Source organism: Rhineura floridana, chromosome 3 (genome assembly GCF_030035675.1).
Source record: "Rhineura floridana isolate rRhiFlo1 chromosome 3, rRhiFlo1.hap2, whole genome shotgun sequence".
Classification (NCBI taxonomy): Eukaryota; Metazoa; Chordata; class Lepidosauria; order Squamata; family Rhineuridae; genus Rhineura; species Rhineura floridana.
Genome location: NC_084482.1, coordinates 172,467,486 through 172,483,333, shown reverse-complemented (window position 1 = coordinate 172,483,333; position 15,848 = coordinate 172,467,486). Strand labels below are relative to the sequence as shown.

General features: G+C 39.8%; 1 protein-coding gene across 5 annotated transcripts in view; it reads right to left on the bottom strand.

Moving 5' to 3' along the window:
- SHQ1 (SHQ1, H/ACA ribonucleoprotein assembly factor) overlaps positions 1–15,848 on the bottom strand; it is a 151,765-nt gene that overhangs the window by 93,782 nt on the left and 42,135 nt on the right. For all 5 annotated transcript variants that reach the window (XM_061618604.1, XM_061618603.1, XM_061618607.1 and 2 more), the window contains exons 8-10: positions 10,448–10,602; positions 9,309–9,362; positions 6,313–6,436 (exon numbers count right to left, since the gene is read on the bottom strand). In XM_061618604.1, coding sequence (XP_061474588.1) covers positions 6,313–6,436; positions 9,309–9,362; positions 10,448–10,602 — 333 coding nt within the window. The remainder of the gene's footprint in view (positions 1–6,312; positions 6,437–9,308; positions 9,363–10,447; positions 10,603–15,848) is intronic.

The window sequence follows — 15,848 nt, the reverse complement described above, 5'->3', positions numbered from 1 at the left end:
CCGGGAACACATCACCCCAGTGTTGTTCGACCTACACTGGCTCCCAGTTATTTTCCGGGCCCAATTCAAGGTGTTGGTATTAACCTTTAAATCCCTATACGGTCTCGGCCCAGTTTATCTGATGGAGCGCCTCCAGCGCCACCAACCATGCCGCCCAACAAGATCAGCCACACAGGACCTTCTCTCAATCCCGCCAACTAAAACAGCTAGGTTGGCGGGGACAAGAGAGAGGGCATTTTCAGTGGCGGCCCCCACTCTCTGGAACTCCCTCCCGTATGACCTTCGACATGCCCCTTCCCTGAATGTATTCCGCCAAGCTTTGAAGACCTGGCTCTTCAGACAGGCCTTTGGGACTTACGGGGAGGGTTAAATTTTTACGACCAATAGCCTACTACTCTGTACTGGAACTGTTTTATTGTTTTATTGTTATATTGTATTTTATGATGTATTTTATTATGATGTAATGTATTGTTAAATTGTACGTCGCCTAGAGTGGCCATTGGCCAGATAGGCGACCCACAAACTAAATTATTATTATTATTATTATTATGGTGATGTTCTGGCTACATAAAAATCCACAGAGAGTTTCTATTAATAGCCAAGGTAAGTCAACATGTAGTTCAGCAACATTTGGAAGGCCCAATTCCCATTATCCCTGACCATTGGCCATGCTGGCTGGATCTGTTGGGAATTGGAGTCCAACATGTTGGCAACCTCGAGACAGGATGTATTCTAAAAACACATTGGGACAAAAAACACCAGCTTAATATCTTTACAGAGCTCTTTGATTTACATCAGTGCATTTCAAGGAGTAAGATACCTAAACCTCAAGGTGGATCACCAGGCTGCCAGCGAAAAAGTGTCATGCAACAAGTTAGATATGTTTTCAATATGTTTCATCTCTGGATCAGGAATCTGAACAGATCAGAAAATGTTCAGCACAGATGAAATGCTGCTGGTATGTCCCTTTTAGTAAAGTTTTGAACTGAAATACGTTTTAATATTTGTTGCCTGCACAATAGTACTAAATACATATAAGATTTCATTTCCTGTCACAAAGGCTCATGAACTAGGTCTAGTATCTGAAGCCCGTCAGTATGTCAAAGGAGTAAGCTTCCTTAAAATAAATGGGATTTACTTCCAAACAAGTGTACTTGGGACTAGTTTACAAACATATAAAGAATTTGGGGAGAATAGAAAGTGGGCACCCAGGGAAAGTGGGCACCCAGCATACTTCTCTCCTCTTTCTTTCATCAAAAATAGGCCAAACACAATCCTTACACGTGGAACCAGATGTGAATGCCAAACTAAACACATTATTGCTACAGTGTCTGACAGCATGCTTTATCTATACAGGTTGCAGAAGATCATCAGCGGAATTTATATAAATACATCTGGGCTACTTGTGATTAATCTATTGCTACACTATTACTTCTAGTTTCTAATTTCCTAATTATGTCAAGAGCCATTTTTCAATATTTCATGTACTACTAACATTTAATATTTTTAATATTTTATGTACTACTAACTCAATCAAATGCCTATCAAATTCAGCTGAGTTTGTACATGTTTCCTTTGAAAATTAGATCTAACAAGATATAAAAGGGGAAAAAGTGTTAACATTTCAATATCCTTTTCATCAAAAGACATAGAGCCTTAATACATGAACATATTTTGTTCCCAAGACAAAAATCTGTAATGCAGGCACCAACATAGGATGCTAATCAAGGCATGCATATGTTTAGAGAACTGGATTTATTTGTACAGTTTCCCTAGGAACAGGGAAACTTTTAAAACTCCACGCTTAAATAGTAACTTAGATGTTTGGCACAAGAGCTGATAGCTGCTGCAAAAGGCAAATTGCATCCAGTGTATCCATTGTTTTTACATCATGTTTGCCACTTCGCGTGAAGATTACAGCATCATCTGCTTTCATCAGTGAGCTAAAATGCTTTCCGTAAGTTATCCAGTTCAGATACCCATCATAAGATCATGCACAGATAGACAATAGATGCCAGTCAAGCCTTTCAAGGAATACATCAAAAACTTAGTTTTTACAGTAGTGGTTCCCAAACATTTCCCCCCACAGAAATGATTTTCTGCCTGTTGCAGCAATTGTAATGCACTGTGCTAGATGCTGCATGATTTTTAATGTTATTTGTATTGGTTATTTTATTACTTATATATTGCATTTTCTTGTATTACAGTTTGAATTCCATAGAATTTAAATTGCAGTACAATAAAATACAATATATGAAATAAAAGAAGCATTAAAAATACAATTAAAAATCTCTGTGAACATTTAATGCAATGGATGTCTTCAGCCACAAATATAGACACATTGTGGACCATCTGAATGAAGTTCACGGACCACAGTTGGGGAATCCCTGCTCTATAGCATGTCTAAGTGTCTTCCTTCATTGCTGAACTGCAAAATATTTCTCCCATCTTGCATGCAGGCCTCACCACAGAAGGTACACTGGTAAGAGAGGTCTTCTCATATTCTCAAGAACTCAAAGTTTCCATTAAAAATTGTTCTTGCCCACACAGCTACAGACATAAATTTGAACTATGGCAGAAATACTAGCAAATCAACAAAGTAGGTTAAAAAATAGCCTTGAGTTTCTCTGTTTTAAATCAGGTAAAGCTTTTATCCTCCAACAATCAAGATGTTTTCAAGGCTGAACTTTATTGAAGGCAACAGTTCATTGCTTCTTACTGGTTTTATGCTTGAAACCATGCTTTAATGCAACACACACACACGGGAATGAGCCCAATCAAAGTCTCAGACTTGCACATTCCCCGCTTCCAGGTGGAAGAAAGGACTTGACCAGCATTTAGTTTCACTTTCGCAGAATCTTGGCTTGTGGTATTATTTGAACTAGAAATCGTGGTTTGGAACAAACTCTGGTTTGTTAAATAAACACGCTTCATAGTCCATGATATGAAGTTGGCTTGTTCTGAAACTCTAGTATCATATATACAAAAAAATATATAGATACAATTAAACAAAAAAGTGTAATATATATCAGAACACTGCTGAAAATCCGTATAATACACTGTTTTCTTTAATTGTATCTATATTTATTTTTGGTATAGATGTCCTTGGAGCACAATACAGTACTATTTTCATATTTTGGGTCTTGTTGTTTATGCACTGTCATTTTGGGACCCTCATTGATGCTTATACTTTATCCTATTGTTTTGAAACTGAACAGAGTTTGTTTTAAAACACAACATGCAGTGCATATATCACTTCTATGAAAGTGAAACTAAATACTGGCAATGTCCTTCTCTTGACCATGCAGGAGGAAGAGAAGGAGAGGGAATATTTGGTTCAGGGTTGCACACGCAGTGCTAAACCATGGTTTAGCGTAATGTGCAAATGCAGCCATAGCACACCCAGAGCAGCACTCAGAGTCGTAAACTTGGAATGTCATAATTTCCTTAAAAGTACATATTTTTGACCCACCCCCTGCCAGTTTTAGAGTTTTATAACTTCATGTTTTAGTTTGGTGAGAAATTGATGGGAGTGTCTTAAATCTTGCCCCAGGTTTCAAAGGCTCTTGAAAAGCAGCAAGAAGTCTTGCTGCCTGTTGAGAGTCTCTGAAGCTCAACGTGATGCAAGGGCCCTGCTGGGGAAGTGGAGAGTTAGTGGCAATTAAAAGTTTGACTAGATACCAAGGTATGCCAACATTTGGAGAACTCTGTTCAAGTAGTTATGGCACAGACGACTTTCACTAGATCAAACTTATTTCTCAGCTGCTAAAGCCCTGAATAGTTTGGGACCAAATTATTTGAAGGGTTGCTGACACCGACACCCAAGATCAGCCTCAGAGGCCCTTTCTGGGGCTCTCTAACAAGACGTATTAGGCCGGCGGGTAGTACAGACAAGGCCTTTTTGATGGTGGTCCCATATTTTTAAAACTCTCTGGGAAGTTATGCATAGCTCCTAACTTCATCAGTTTTTAAACAGGATTTGAAGACCTTTTTTCAAGCTGGTTTTAATTAATATTTGGAGTGCTCTGGATTGTTACTGTTCTAATGTTCATTTTAAACTACTTTTAGATTAGCTTATGCAGTACACTGTTGTTTTAAATTGCTTCTGTGTGCATGTTGCAGTGTTCAAGTGTTTTAGTTTGGATTATGATTTATAGGATGCATTTTATTGGATTATTTGTATTATATGTGAGCTGCCTTTGGTTAGTCCTAAAAGACAACATACAAATGCTGAAATAAATAAATATATTTCGGATGGATGGATTTAAAACACGAGAAAATTTTAAGTTATGACTTAAAAATGAAGTGGGGAAAAAGACATGCTTCCTATTTTGCCATTCACATAGTCTCTGAATAGGCATATGGAGCATATTCATGCTTTCACAGTTGTACTACTTAGGAGCAGTAGGATGTCTGCTTAGATAAAAGAGGGCAGATATGAAATTACTTTCTCTGGGTGAGACTAAACGCAACATGAGCAAGCATCTACTTGTGCAATGGAGTTTTGCCTTCATCTATCCCCCCTGTGAACTCCCAAAATCCATTCCAGAAAATTGGGAGACTCTCCAGAGCAGATTTTTTTGGGTTTACAGGGGCGTCAGGGGAAAGAAGAGAAACTGGAAGCCCCATTGCACAAGCAGACATCATTGGATGTTGCCCACTGTATTAATGTATAAAGCACTACCACTTGCTCGAAGACTAAAACTAATCTTTATTCATAAAATGGTTTTACTACTTAATAAAAATTTCTAAGCTATTTGCATAAAAAGAGTAACATTCAATAAAATTTCCTAAAAACTATGTAAGCACAGATGTGTTTATATGTTAGAACACATTCACTTCCCTAGAGGGTTATGGATTAAATTTGAGAGATTGGAAGTGTAGATTTAAACACATTTGTTTGTATAAGTTGTAATTTTGTTTTAAACAAGGGTTTTTAAAGTTCTTTTTTCTAATCTCAATTTCTTTAAAAATCAAACAAAAATATTTAAATAAAAATATTTAAATATTTTTAATCCACTCTAAGGTATTTTGCAATTGTCAGTTTTATTCCTCCAATTGTAGATAAATGTGGGCAGAATTACACCCACACTTATAGACATACAAGAATTCAGTGCACAAATATTGACATTTTCAATGTCAATTATTACACACTTTCGCTCATTCTCATATTCACAGTAATTCTTTTTTTAACAAACCATTATTAGGACTGTTCTTCCACTCCCACGTTATTTAACTAAAGAACTTGGGAGTGGAAGAACATCTGGATGATTATCTATCATTCTATGTACTCTTCCTTTCTCTAATGAAATAATACAAGTGGACATGGATAAGAACTCATTTTTGTCAACTATACACTCACGCCTAAGTTATTTAAATTCCAACCACAACTCTAACGATCATCCAACTGAGCCAATCACATTTCATCTTAACAATGGTTTCCTAGGTAACTTTACACAATCAAAAGAAAGCATTTGCCAATGTAGAAAGAAATAAACCAGTTCCAACTTGACTTTTTACAATGCTTTAAAGCTGTTAAACATTATGAATGAGTGGCGAGACTGAGTAACTTGTGGGGTTACAGTGATCTTTTGGTTCTACGAACAGAAGGCTTTGCTCATTGGCTCTTACACCTGCCTTTCAACAATACATTGTCAGAATTTGATAAGAAGCAAATTGTGCATGTCACTTTGATTCAGTGCGGATTCAGGGATATCTGCAGACAAAGGAGCCAACGCAGCTCAATACAGGACAATCCCACTGCACCATGGAGAATGGTTGCTTGCCGTGCTTCCACAAGGAAACAAAGGCTTCATCCTTCTGGAATTGCCAACTTTGGTGGGGTTTTGTTCTTGTTTTTTAAACAAGCAAGGAATGCACCATTATACTTTATGCAAATGTGACAGTAACAGGTAACTGAACCAAACCTGGCTTTTTAAATTGATTACACTATGACAATTCAATACTGTACAAAGCAGATATACACTGCTATCCTATTTTTATTTACTTATTGTTAAATTTATATCCTTGCCCTTCCTCCCTGAAGGAGTCCTATTCATGTCTACTCAAAGATAAGTCCCACCAAGTTCAATTACTCACAGGCAACTGTGTAGGATAGCAGTATTAAGAATGCTTACAAGCACACATGAAATTAAGCATTACATACCTAAAAAGTTGTCCCATAAAACTATTCAGACTCCTTGTACAGTAAAGTTACTTAAAATTATGCTTTTCTGAACAAACATTACTACATACAAATACACAAGCAATCTGAAACAGCCAGACTATAAAGATAAAACATAAATATCTTACCCAGCTGTAATATCATAACAGCGTCATTTAAGGCTCGAGTCACTAAACTGAAGTGTCGGTAGAGTGGATAACACAGAACTCTTCTTCCAAAGGATATTAGAACTTCCAAAATGCTAGTGAAACTCTGCATGGAACAATATTTTTAAAGGCTGATTACAAGGGGACAAAACATGTTTATTTCAATAGCAGTTATAAGAAAAAGGCTAAATAATACGGCAACAGAAATTGGTTTTTCCAACAAAATTACAAGCAACTTTGTCTTACCAGTAAAATTCCCATCCTGTTTCATATTCAATTAGAAAGTGCCATATCCTCACCTCCCTAGCTCAGTAAGCAGGGCAAACTGATCAGACCACAGGGCATATACCCTGATTACCGCTACTGCTATTAATTGAAATTATATCTCACCCTTCCTCCCGAAGAAGCCCGTTTATAAAAGTATAAACAGGAAAAAAAAGTTTGGCTATAAAGCTAACATTTTAAAGTCAAGAAGGAATGTATTTGCCAAGTTCCTGTAAAATGCAGCAAATTATATGCCCCTTTTATTCTGGCAATCATGGCAGAGCAATTATGGCAAGTTCTTATTGAGTAGTCTTTCTCTCTCTTTACTTGACTGATGATCTCAGCACAGAGACCCACATTGATTTTATGTTAACGATATGCCTGAAATCTAAAATATCAAGCTTTTTGTCTTCTAACCAGGAAATTAATATATCCCTGCAGCGAAAAAGAAAATACCTTTCATCTGTTAAGATTTAAAATTGGGATTGTACATAAATAAACTCATTCCTAAGAGAGACTTTGATCAATTCATATTTGCATGATACTTGCAGGGTGGATTTACATTTGCCTTCCTTTCCTGACTCCTGTGCTACAATTACCTTGTTTAAAGGGAAAACACCTATTACTTAATTCCCTTTTTAAATTAAAAGGAATAACACATTAGAGAATGGAGCAGCTTCAACAAGCATTATATCTTTAGACTCCTTTCAAAAAGCAAATATGCTTGCCATTCTCCAGTGAACTCATTGCAAATAAGATAAGAATTTTTAAAACGCCTAAGTGCATTGCCTAGGAAGATAAATTTTCTTAACTGTTTTGTAGGTAGTGACGACAATCCATCCAGAACGGGCCGTCTCCACCCTTCCTGAACCTAAGAACTCTGAACACATAACAGTTCATTCTTATCAGGATTCAGACTCAATTTATTGGCCCACATCCAGCCCATCTCTGCTTCCAAATGGTCTAGCACCTGAATTGCCTCTCCTGATTGAGCTGGAACAGAGAGATGGAGCTGGACATCATCTGAATATTGATGACAGCTCATTCCAAATCTCCTGATGACAACTCCTGTCAATTTCAGATATTATTATTGTTTATTTATTGAATTTATATCTCACCCTTCCTCCCAAAGGAGCCCAGGTTGGCAAACGCATCATCAAAACAAACAAGCATTCCAAAAACAGTTAAAATTAATTAAAAACATTGTCTCATCCAGTGATTTCCGGGTTGCCAGGAACAGTCTCCTTCAGCCATCAAATGCCTGGGTAAACAGGAATGTTTCCAAAGTCCTTCTGAACGTCAATAATGAGGGGGACAGATGCACCTCACCAGGGAAAGCATTTCACAAGCGCAGAACTGCCACTGCATAGGCCCCGTCACGGGTCAATGCCAATCAGGCAGCCCCCAGTAGCAGCACCACCAAAAAGGCCTCACCTGCCAATTGCAGGATCCAAGATGATTGATACTGGGGAAGGCTCTTTTAGGTACTAGACACTAAACAGCACAGGGGACAAGAGGGAACCTTGCAGGACAGCACAGGACACTTCCATGGTGTTGAGCAACAACCCCCCCATGTCTACTGTCTTGAAACAACCTTGAAGGTAGAAGTGGAACCAGTGTAATATACTGCCCGCAAATTCACCTCCTGGAGCCACCCTAGAAGGATACCACGGTCAACAGTATCAAAACCCATAGAGAGACCGAGGAGAATGAGCAGGATAATACTCTCTGCCCCAATCTGTCTCCTGGCAAATGCCATCAACCAGGGCAACAAAAGCTGTTTCAATGCCATGATTGGGCCTAAAACTGCACTGTAATGTGTTCAGATAATCAGTTTCCTCCAAGCATGCTCGAAGCTAGGCTGCTGCCAATCTGTCAAGGACCTTGCCCAAACAGGGAATATTTGCCACTGGACAACATGCCTATTTACACAGGCATGTGCATCAGAAGCACAAATGCAGACACATGGTATCATATTCACTCTCTTATACACACATCCCCTTTCCTCAGCAGTTTGATTTGGACGTGGACAGACCAACACCAGAGAAAACACTCAAAACTAACCTAGTTTAAACCTAGGAGAAGCCACAGTTCCCCATCACATGAATGAGTCTGAATAAGCCTTTGGCCTACACGTTCCCCCCTTGCCTCTAATGCACCAGAGGGGACTGAAAGCTTCCACTTTTAAACAAAGCACAATTCCCTGAATTCAGACATCAGATTAACAAGAACAAGCCAGGATCAAACCATGGTTTCAGATCCCAGCTTCTTGTCACCATTAGTTAAACAAACCACCTTCCCCCAAGTTTGGACAACATGAGGAACTATGGTTAGGCACATTTCCTCTCTGCTGCTCCAACACCAAGAGGGGAGGAACAGAATGCAGCAAAAGTGTTGAGGAAAAGGGGCTCCACAGTATTTGCAGCAGCTATTGAAACCACTGCGGTCAAGTGGCGATTGCCCACAATTTGGTGCTGTGTCCATAGGGATCAGTCCAGAAGAAAGGAGACCAACCTTCAAAACCAGTGGGTAGCCTTGGGCAACCTTGGTTCTTCAGCTGCAATATAGGAACAGCTGTAGGATAAAAATGGCATTACTAGCAGTACATTGTAGAAGTAAAATGCAATATGAAAAGTAGAAGCAATGCTTTATCAGGTATGCTTCTGTTTCGCATGTATTGCCCTAGCAATGCACTTTGGACACATTCGTCTTACCTCTAGCCAGCACAAAGTTGAACTCAATTTTCGTATATTCCATGGTGACTCAACCTGAAAGGAAAAAAGACTAGATTAGAACACAACATAGTGTTCAGAAAAAGAAGCTATATGTGCAGAAACTAAGAAAATGAAAACTGCAAGATATATTGATTCAATTAAAGCTCATTTAGATCTTCCCCATATGACTGCCAATACTAACCCACGTCAATTCCTCCACCACTTCCTGTATCTTTTGTTCTGTTAGACAAACTGTTTTAGAACTCTGATATAGGAAAAAAAGCTTACAACACCAAGTTCAGTACTACCTCCCTGAACCTGTTACCTGTCCATTTCTGGACCTTTATTTTTGCTTACCCTCTCTCCACTGTAAACATTTCCCATCAGCTTGTTCTCTGGCTTGAATCCCTGTTCCAAGTCTTACCTGTTTACTAATATCCAAATTTTCTAGAACCCTGTCCCAACTTGCCTCCAATATGGACCTGGTGCCACTTTAATCCTTATCCTACCCAAACTTACACCTAGTCCTCCATCTCCAAAAATCATATCCCAAGTAGTCCACAACAGGCCTCCACAAACAGGCAGTTTGTTATTCTTAACAAACACAGAACAACAAGTCTAGGATACACTACAGAAGACCTTGTGCCTCTTACCTCAAGAATAGTAATTCTCAACAAATAAACATTACTTCAAACAAAATAATGCTCCTGTGTGTACAGTAAAGTGTCCTAGAAAACATCCAATCAACATGTAGATGAAGAACGTCTCTCAGATATTATCTGTAAAATCATTTCATCACCTTATCAAGTTCCCAGTGGGCTTTCCCTCCCTTTCCTCTACTGCTAAACAGCAGAGTTGCTGGAGCAGCATTCGCGCGAGAGAGAGACAGAGAGAGAGAGAGAGACAGAGACAGAGAGAGAGAGAGAGAAGAACACCTCACACCCTGGACTGTTAATTTCAAACAGCTGCCTGGGAAACCAATCTAGTGATATAACATTTCGGTTCCGTGCTTTTAGTGCTGGGAACAAAGTCCATCTTGAAAGCCGTATCTCCCAGATGACAGAGTAATTCCCTGTAGCCATTCTAGTGGAGCCATTTCACTGATGTTTCATACAAGGAAGGGGGAGAGAGAAACTCACATTCTTTTCTCCTTCAGTGGCATAGATTTCATAGCAATAAGCCAGAAGTATATCGACTAAACTCAGATATACTTGGTGACAGGTTCTTTTATCGAGCAGGAAAGTTCTGTTAGTGAATTTTCTTAGCTGTTCTTTCTCGTCTTCTGTGAAGGAAACTAAAAAAAAAAAAGGTTATTTTAACACACCATATCCATAGCCACGCTAAAAATCCACATGACTTGAATTAACAAGGGTGATATTGATGGGAACTTTTTTCTCAAATCCTAGAACCACTCCTGTGTGTTAAGTTCAGAACAAATCAGTTGGCTTTTGCAGCACCTGCTTGCTTGTTTCCATTCAGAATTAAGAGCAGTTTCCTTATGACATCTATCAACTCATACCACATGCAGTCAAAAAAGTTGCAGCTTCCCCATTCTCCTGTAAACAGGGAAGTAGGGCAATCGGATTTCTGTTCAGGATTTACTCATTCTTTCATTCAAAGCATTTTTTAAACCCACTCTTCAGCCAAAAAGGCTATCCCAGCGCAGTAAAAAGCAAGACCACTCCTGCACTCAGGCTTACAATCTAAAAGACATGACACAAAGGGGACGGGGAAACAGGAGGAAAAGGCAAACTCAGGCACCATTTTTTTTCAAGTTACAGGGCAGCATCCAACCAACATGTTCCGCAAGTGCAAGGATCTCCACTTGCGCAATGGAACTTCTGCCCCCAAGCACTCCCTAAATCTATTCTGGATTCTCTCCAACCCTACAGAGCAGATCTGGAATGGGCACAGGGCACACGTGGGGAGAGAGTTCCACTCCGCAAGGGGAAATCCTTGTGCTGATGGAATGTGTTAGCTCTATGCTGTCCACAGCATCCTTATAAAGAACCTTCCTGAATGGAAACAGCTGAGGGAGAGAAACAGCCAAAGGAACTGGCCGCTCAGCAGAGCTGATGGGAGTGTCCCTCCTTCCCATCTCTTCCCTCTGCTGCTGCCAGGCAGAATGGCTGCTCCAAGGTGACAGCTGATGGAGAGGAAGCACCAAAGGCAATTGGGCTCAGAGCAGAGGATATGGTAGCAAGGCTTCCATCAGCAAGGAAAATGTAACAGGTCATGGAAGGACTGTAGCTCAAAGGTGGAGCATCTGCTTTGCATGAAGAAGGTCCCAGGTTCAGTCCCCAGCATATTCAGACAGGGCTGGAAAAGACTCCCAGTCTGAAACCCTGGAAAACCATTGCCAGTCATTGTGAACAGTATAAAGCTAGCTGGACCATTGGTCTGCCTCGATATAAGGCGACTTCCTACGTTTCCCATGCCATCTACCTTGGACCAAGACAAGCAGAGCACATTAAGCAAAGCACACCAGAGTCAACTAGTGATCAGCAAGGCAGGCTAGCTGTCAATTCCCCAATGCAAGATCTTTGATAGATTATTCATGCAAATATTTTAGATTTTAAAGGCTTCCCTTCAATATGTATCCCACCCTCACGTCAAGAGATATTGCATTGTCAATTATTTTGATATCCAGATTGACTAAAGATTGTTCATTTTAAACAGTCAATGTGAAGAGGAAAAAAAGGCCATTTTTATTTTTAAAAAAGATCAAGCTCAGATTCTTCTTCTAATAGACATTAAAAGCAGCATAGCATTATCTAAAGAATCTGAAAATTAGAAATGCAAATGCAGATTGTGTAAAACTAAAATCAAAAGGTGTAGCAATAATTAAACTACAGATCAGTTTTAACTGGATAAGAAGGAAATATGTTAACGCGAGGTATATTACGATTAAAGGTTATCCAGAGGAAGAAAAAATTATTTTGGTGTGTATATGTTAGCACACCTGGAATCAACAATGGCAGGGCACCCCAGTTTAACTCTTTTGACTGTTCTGGTGAATGCCTCAACACAGCTCCAGCTACACCTACAATTTTCCCAAAAATAATTAATATTGGGATAGCTGCAAAATAATATTATACCATGTTGGAATGAATTGTGAAATTAAATACACTTACACTGCTGAAGAAAAATCAAACCGAAAGTGATAGAGAAATTGGTCTGGGGAGGGGCTCTCTGCTCCCTTAAGTTTGAAAATTATTCTGAAAAAGCACCAGATTTTTTTCACATTCATCCATTCCTCCTGGCCCCACTCCCAACCCCTATGTGTCCGCCAGCTTAGGACTGCAGTTCATGCATCTGATAAAAATCAGATGAATACTTTTGCCAGAATAAATTTGCTAATCTTTAAGTTCCCACAAGATTTTTTTTTTTTTTGTGCTATCCTTTAGGACAGGGGTGGGGAGCCTCTGGCCTAATCATGGCCCCGCAAGGGGTCTAATTTGGCCCATGAGATCATTTTCCCCAAACCACACCCACCTACCAGCTGACATCACACATGATGTCAGCTGATGGACGGCAGGACAGGGTTTATCCTGCCTTGGCTACATGGACCTGTTCCCAGCATGGAACAAGATTGTACAGACGAGGTGCGCCTGGCGCCATCACTGTTATCTTTTCGGCGCCAGGTCAAGACTTTCCTCTTCTCCCAGGCATTTTAGCATGTCTTTTTAAATTGTTTTAAATTGTGTTTTAAATTGTTTTGAGAAGATGTGTTTTAAATTTGTATATTTGTTTTTAATGTTTTTAGTTACTGTAAACCACCCAGAGAGCTTCAGCTATGGGGCGGTATATAAATACAATAAATAAATAAATAAATAAATTTCATCCCTGCTCACCAGCTGAGTAGGGATAAAAGCCCTGCTGGGCATGCCAGAGAGTTCTCTCACGCACCTGAACTCCGTGAGAAGCCTGTTGCTTCATTGCTGCACAATGGAGCAGTATGTGCCAGAGCAAATCTGTGAAAGTGGCAGCGGCTCTGGCAGGGACTGCTCCATTGCACGCCGATGAAGAAATAAACCCGGGTCTGCTTGCCTTGGAAAGTTCACCCTGTGCTGATCCTTTTCAGAGGTTGAAGGGATTAGTCTGAGGTGGGCTTGCCAAGCCTCCCTGCCCCCCTTTCAAGCTCTGATAGCGGAATAAAAGGAGGGGCTCAGGGCAGGCTTTGTAAGCAGAAGGGGCAACCCACCTGTCAATCATGTGACTTCATTATCATCATCATACTGATGTCATCTGATTGGCCCATGGGCTCTCCAACATTAGAGGCATTCAAGAGGCAGCCGGACAGCCACCTGTGAGGTATGCTTTAAGTTGTATTCCTGCATTGAGCAGGAGGCTGGACTCGATGGCTTTACAGGCCCCTTCCAACTCTACTATTCTATGATTCTATGACACAGACTACCAACTCAGCCTTAATTTATAAAGGATGTTAACACAAGGATCCTAGTCTGGATCACACCATTACTGTGGTCATGACTTCTTTGCACCTTTGGGAAATTATTTTGCCTATCGTTGTCACAAAAGACATTAGAATGTCTGGGATGTTGAACCACCATCATTTCATTAAATGCAAGGACCAAATAAATAAAAGTGAGGCAAATATTATATTTAGGCAGTTACAGTGCAATCTTATACCCATTTACTCTGAAGTAATTCCCAATGAGTTTCAAGGACGCTTGCTCCCAGGTAAGCAGGTATAGGATAGCAGCCTTAGAAACAAAGGGATATATCAGGCCTTTTAAGAAATCAAGTATCATTTTTCTTCTCCTATAAAAGGAAACTGGAGACAGATCACTACTAAGCATGACAGATTACTAGGAGAGAAAATAAAAGAGCATGTAAATGACATATTAAATGCATGTGGCTGCTTAAACTTATGAAGACTGCTTGTCACCTAAAACAGAGTTTTAGAATTCTATATTAAAACTGGTGCGCCAGCTGTGCCCGTTCCTGGACCTGCCTGATCTGACCAGGGTGATGCATGCCTTGGTTACATCCCGTTTAGACTATTGTAACACGCTCTATGTGGGGCTGCCTTTGAAGACTGTTCGGAAACTTAAATTGGTACAAAGAGCTGCAGCCAGTACTAACTGGAGCTGGTTACAGGGACCATACAACTCCCCTGTTACAACAGCTCCTCTGGCTGCCAATTTGTTTCCAGTCACAATTCAAAGTGCTGGTTTTGACCTACAAAGCCCTATACGGCTCAGGTCCAGACTATTTGACAGATCGTATCTCCCTACATGAACCAGCCCGGGACTTGAGATCTTTAGGTGAGGCCCTTCTTGTGCTCCCTACACCTTCGCAAGTATAGCTGACACGGACACGAGATAGGGCCTTTTCGGTGGTCGCCCCTAGGTTATGGAACTCCCTCCCGAGTGAGGTACGATCAGCTCCCTCCTTGCCGTCTTTTCGGCGACAAGTAAAGACTGTTTTATTTCAGCAGGCATTTGGGACAGAGAACGACCAGGATTAATGTCTTATAGGCTTGGTGATCATATTATATGGTTTTATTATTTTAAATTGTTCGCTGTTTTAACCTATATTTTGTCGTTTTTAACTTTCCCTGATAGTTTAATTCTTTTTTAATAATATATTCTGTATGTTTTAACGATGTTGTTTTTAGTTGTAAGCCGCTCTGAATCCTATTGGAAAAGGGCGGGGTAAAAATAAAGTTTTATTATTATTATTATTATTATTATATTTTGAAGGCAAATAAAGATGAACTGTTGTTAACCAAGCCAAATGTGACTTTTGAAAGAGCTTAAACTTTCAACTGGAGCTTGCAGAGCAAAAGTACAATGTAGTCCTGAGTAGCGGAAGAGCACTCCTTTGCAAAGTCCACCCATCTCCTCCCCCCCCCCCACACACACATGGGAAATGCCAAATAATTAGTTAAGCTTATGTAAAAAATTTGTTTGACTTAATGGAATCATGAAAAGAAATTTCAAACTGTCAGCTAAAGGAATAAAGTGCCCCCTACTGGAAAGATCCTTGGTCACAAAGCCCATCATCATGACATCTACACCACATTCTTATTTCTACTGGCTTTTTGGAAGAACGTTCTTCTCAGCTCCTGGTGTAGGAAGGCTGAAGCAGAGAGAAGCAAAGAAAGAAGAGATAAAATGGCTGCAGTAGTCACTTAAAAAAAAAAAAGCAAACAGATGCATAACACAAAAGCTAAAACAGAACAGCTAAGAGTTGTGGTAGTCATATGCCCTGCCCAAAGGTTGGAAATAAAAATATAGTAAACCAAGCAAACAAAAACTGTCAATGCAAAGAATGAAAAAAGGTATGCAGATGTTTTACTTCTCCAAGCCAAGAATCAGTTTTAATATAAAAAAATATGAATGTGTGTGTGTGTGTATTTCTTTTGAGGATGATTTGTAAGATTATCTGTAAGTACTTTAAGTGGGTTCATGCTTTCAGCAGCAAATATAAAATGTCCAGATTGGGCTGCAACACAGCATACTCTACATAGCGTTGCCAAATGTCAGGAAACATCCACGGATCTAAAAATGATGC